This window comes from Larimichthys crocea, unplaced genomic scaffold, assembly GCF_000972845.2.
Source record: "Larimichthys crocea isolate SSNF unplaced genomic scaffold, L_crocea_2.0 scaffold148, whole genome shotgun sequence".
NCBI classification, from domain to species: Eukaryota; Metazoa; Chordata; class Actinopteri; family Sciaenidae; genus Larimichthys; species Larimichthys crocea.
This window is the reverse complement of record NW_020852030.1, coordinates 1,204,084-1,208,746: the sequence shown is the minus strand read 5'-3', so window position 1 is coordinate 1,208,746 and position 4,663 is coordinate 1,204,084. Positions and strand designations below refer to the sequence as shown.

Here is a 4,663-nt window from a genome sequence, read left to right as displayed (position 1 = left end):
ATATAATATATATATATATATATATATATATACTTTTTGTCCACTGCGGTTCTCAGGTAACTGTTAATTAAAATCATAAATGATCCGGACACAGCTGAGAGTTGTGTTTTGAGTCGCGCAATGAATCATGGGAGCTCAGGTGTGACCAGCCTCAGGTGTCTCTACCTGTCTGTCGCTAGTTTCCTTGTTCCCGTCTCCTTCAGAACCGAGCGGACGTTTTTCTTCGGGTCTGAACCTGTTAAACCCGGTTCTGACAGCGACCCGTACCAGCAGCGACACTCCGGAGTTCTAAACCGACCTCGGCCTCACTCAGAGGAGTTCTTCCTGCCGCTCCGTGACGGACGGAGACACTGACGCTGCTCCCCGACGCGCCATGTCAGCCGGGTGTAATGGCAGCAGAGCGCGAGACTCAACCGGGAGAAAGCACGAGAGGAACGAGGATTAGAACACACACACACACACACACACTCACACCACACCACCTCACTCACGGAGAGACGTGGACATGGATTTATTGGACTCGGGACAGAAGTTCAGTCCGGACAGGTGGTCCACTACCTGTAACCCGCTGTGACGTCACGGTTTCGCCTGAGATCAAAACAGAAACTCTGACCCAGTTCTGTTTCAACAGACTTCAGAGGTTTAAAGTGGCTTCGGTCCAGACTGCACCGTTCTGCGGTCCCGGACTGGTTTCCACAGCACACACGACAGAATGAACGTGATCACATCAGCTTTACTTTGGACTGTACTCAGCAGTTTCTCGGTTTGAATGGGCTGAGCCCATGATCAATGATCAATGATCAATGATCAATTATCAATAGTCAATGATCATGTCAATGATCAATGATCAATGTGACGGTTGAATCATAAGAGAATTATTTTACCACAAACAAACATTTTTAAAAACATTTAGAAACCAAAACTCTCAAAACCTGGACGTAGTCTCCGTGACGTCCCCGCAGACCGTCTAAAACCTGGACGTAGTCTCTGTGACGTCCAGCAGACCTGTCTAAAAACCTGGACGTTGTCTCTGTGACGTCCCCAGCCTGTCTAAACCTGGACGTAGTCTCTGTGACGTCCCCGCAGACTGTCTAAAACCTGGACTAGTCTACGTGACGTCCCCGCAGCTGTCTAACACTGACGTAGTCTCCGTGACGTCCCCGCCGACTGTCCTAAAACCTGGACGTAGTCTCCGTGACGTCCCCGCAGACTGGTAATCTAAACCTGGACGTAGTCTCCGTGACGTCCCCTCCAGACTGACTAAAACCTGGACGTATCGTCTAGTACGTCCCCGCAGTACTGTCTAAAACTGGACGAGTCTCCGTGACGTCCCCGCAGACTGTCTAAAACCTGGACGTAGTGCCGTGGGTCCCGCGACTGTCTTAAACCTGGACGTAGTCTCCGTGCGTCCCCGCGACTTGCTAAAAACCGGGACGTCGTTCTCCGTGACGTCCTTGCAGCTGTCTTAAAACCGGACGTAGGTCTCTCGTGACGTCCCTCGCAGCGGATGTCTAAACCTGGACGTAGTCTCCATGACGTCCTCGCAGACTGTAGTGTACATGTTTATTTCTGCTGTGTGTTGGACATTTTAACTGAAGTGGACAGACGCTGTGACATTTTCAGTCCCATTAAAGAGATCCGAGCAGTTTTTCCAGCTTCACAGAAACATGTAGCAGATTAACATGGAGCAGAAGTCAGAACTTTATCAAGCTGTAGACTGGTTCCAAACTTTGTCCTTCCGCTTTTCTGTCGCTGAGTAAACTGAACTTTGTTTTTCATATTTGATGATTCACTCAGCACAGGAGACACTTATGAACACAGCTCATGGTGGCGCAGCCAAAGTTTCCAGATATGAGAAGATGTGTGAGACACATGCTCTGCTCTGAAAGTCTTTATTAAGGTGCAGCTCCCGTCAATGCAGTGACAGCGACCAACACGTAACCACAGGCACCAACCACTGCTGACCCCCACAGGCTCACAGGTCCGTACAGAGAGCAGCCAGGTCTGGAGGTCCCGTCTGACAGGTCAGTACAGGAGAGCGGCCGGTCTGGAGGTCCAAAGTCTGCAAGGTCCGTACAGGGAGCAACGGTTGGAGGTCCCGTCTATGAAGTTCCGTACAGAGAGCACCGGTCCTGAGGTCACAGTCTGACAGTCAGTACAAGAGAGCGAGCAGGTCATGGCGGTCCACAGTCGACAGGTCCGTACAGGAGCAGACCCAATAGAAGAAGTACTGTTTCCCCGAACCGTACCCCCCAGTCTAGGCACTGGCGGTCATGTAACCAGCTGATGCTAATGCCCGCAACACGGCGTACTCTAATCCTGTACGCTCGTGCTCGTCTAGGTAGCCGGTCCCCTCCCCATCGTGGACTGCACGAGGTCGGTAACATGCTAATGCGGTTCTCAGGTAAATGTTATATTAAATATCATAAATGATCCGGACACAGCTGAGAGTTGTGTTTTGAGTCGCGCAATGAATCATGGGAGCTCAGGTGTGACCAGTCTCAGGTGTCTCTACCTGTCTGTCGCTAGTTTCCTTGTTCCCGTCTCCTTCAGAACCGAGCGGACGTTTTTCTTCGGGTCTGAACTCTGTTAAACCCGGTTCTGACAGCGACCCGGTACCAGCAGCGACACTCCGGAGTCCTAAACCGACCTCGGCCTCACTCAGAGGAGTTCTTCCTGCCGCTCCGTGACGGACGGAGACACCTGACGCTGCTCACCTGACGCCGCCATGTCAGCCGGGCTGTAATGGCAGCAGAGCGCGAGACTCAACCGGGAGAAAGCACGAGAGGAACGAAGGATTAGACACACACACACACACACACACTCACACACACACACTCACTCACGGAGAGACGTGGACATGGATTTATTGGACTCGGGACAGAAGTTCAGTCCGAGACAGGTGAGTCCACTACCTGTAACCCGCTGTGACGTCACGGTTTCGCCTGAGATCAAAAACAGAAACTCTGACCCAGTTTCTGTTTCAAACAGACTTCAGAGGTTTAAAGTGGCTTCCGGTCCAGACTGCACCGGTTCTGCGGTCCGGACTGGTTTCCACAGCACACACAGACAGAATGAACGTGATCACACTCAGACTTTACTTTGGACTGTACTCAGCAGTTCTATCGGTTTGAATGGGCTGAAGCCCAATGATCAATGATCAATGATCAATGATCAATGATCAATCAGTCAATGATCAATGATCAATGATCAATGATCAATGTGACGGTTTGAATCATCAGAGAATTATTTTACCACAAACAAACATTTTTAAAAACATTTAGAAACCAAAACTCTAAAACCTGGACGTAGTCTCCGTGACGTCCCCGCAGACCGTCTAAAACCTGGACGTAGTCGCCGTGACGTCCCCGCAGACTGTAAGTTTACATGTTTATTTCTGCTGTGATGTTGGACATTTTAACTGAAGTGGACAGACGAGGACATTTTCAGTCCATTAAAGAACCGAGCAGTTGTTCCAGCTTCAACAGAAACATGTAGCAGATTAACATGGAGCAGAAGTCAGAACTTTATCAAGCTGTAGAACTGGTTCCAAACTTTGTCCTTCAGCTTTTCTGTCGCTGAGTAAACTGAACATTTGTTTTTCATATTTGATGAGTTCAGCTCAGCACAGAGACACTTATGAACACAGCTCATGGTGGACGCAGCCAAAAGTTTCCAGATATGAGAAGATGTGTGAGACACATGCTCTGCTCTGAAAGTCTTTAGTAAGGTGCAGCCTCACGTCATGCAGTGACAGGACACAACACGTAACACAGGCACCACCCTGCTGCACCTCCACAGTCTGACAGGTCCGTACAGAGAGCAGCCGGTCTGGAGGTCCACAGTCTGACAGGTCCGTACAGAGAGCAGCCGGTCTGGAGGTCCACAGTCTGACAGGTCCGTACAGAGAGCAGCCGGTCTGGAGGTCCACACTCTGATAGGGCTCTTTAAAGTCCTCATGAAGGCAAAGTTAGTCTTGTTAGCTGCAGTGCATCGCGGTGAGGCCAGTGCTCTGTGTTTAAGATGAACTCATGATCCTGGGTTTCAGTGCGACACTGATGCTGGCAGCGCTTTCTTGTTGGTCGACTGAAGTTTTAACAATCAACACAAATGAACTAACGTCTCCCCCGTCCTTCCCCGTCCTCCCCCGTCCTTCCCCGTCCTTCCCCGTCCTCCCCCCTCCACTGTCTGCAGGATCCCGACTGGGACACGGCTCTTCAGTTCCTGCCGGCCACAGACTCCAAGCAGCTGGAGAAGAAACCGGGCCGCAGGAAGAAGCTCTGGATCGGAGTCGGCCTGCTGGTCTTAGCGGCCGCTCTGGCTCTGCTGACCGGTCTGCTGGTCTGGCACTTCAACTGTGAGCTCATTTTAAACAGTTTATTTAAAGAGACAACATGTGCTGTGTTCACACTGACAGAGCTGCTTCTGTTATCGTCTGGAAGCAAACATTAGACTGCTGCACAGGCTTTAATGGAATGAACTGTACAAACACAAGGCAGCTCAATATACACTGCACCACAGTGCACCAATGTTCTGTTAAAGGAAGCTGTGCATTTAAAATGTCACTTAAGTTCCAAAAATCGAGGATTCATCATATCATAATTTATTTGTTTTTTTCTTTATTTTCTCTTATGAATCTGCAAAGTAACTAAAGTAATGTCAA

At 49.8% G+C, this 4,663-nt stretch overlaps 2 protein-coding genes across 2 annotated transcripts in view; one reads left to right on the top strand and one right to left on the bottom strand.

Annotated features, from left to right (window-relative positions):
- LOC113744744 (macrophage mannose receptor 1-like) overlaps positions 1–4,663 on the bottom strand; it is a 320,504-nt gene that overhangs the window by 13,021 nt on the left and 302,820 nt on the right. The window lies entirely within an intron of this gene.
- st14b (ST14 transmembrane serine protease matriptase b) overlaps positions 2,462–4,663 on the top strand; it is an 11,234-nt gene continuing 9,032 nt past the window's right edge. The window contains exons 1-2 of the mRNA XM_027275670.1: positions 2,462–2,902; positions 4,195–4,357. Of these exons, the coding sequence (XP_027131471.1) occupies positions 2,861–2,902; positions 4,195–4,357 (205 nt within the window). The 5' untranslated portion in view covers positions 2,462–2,860. The remainder of the gene's footprint in view (positions 2,903–4,194; positions 4,358–4,663) is intronic.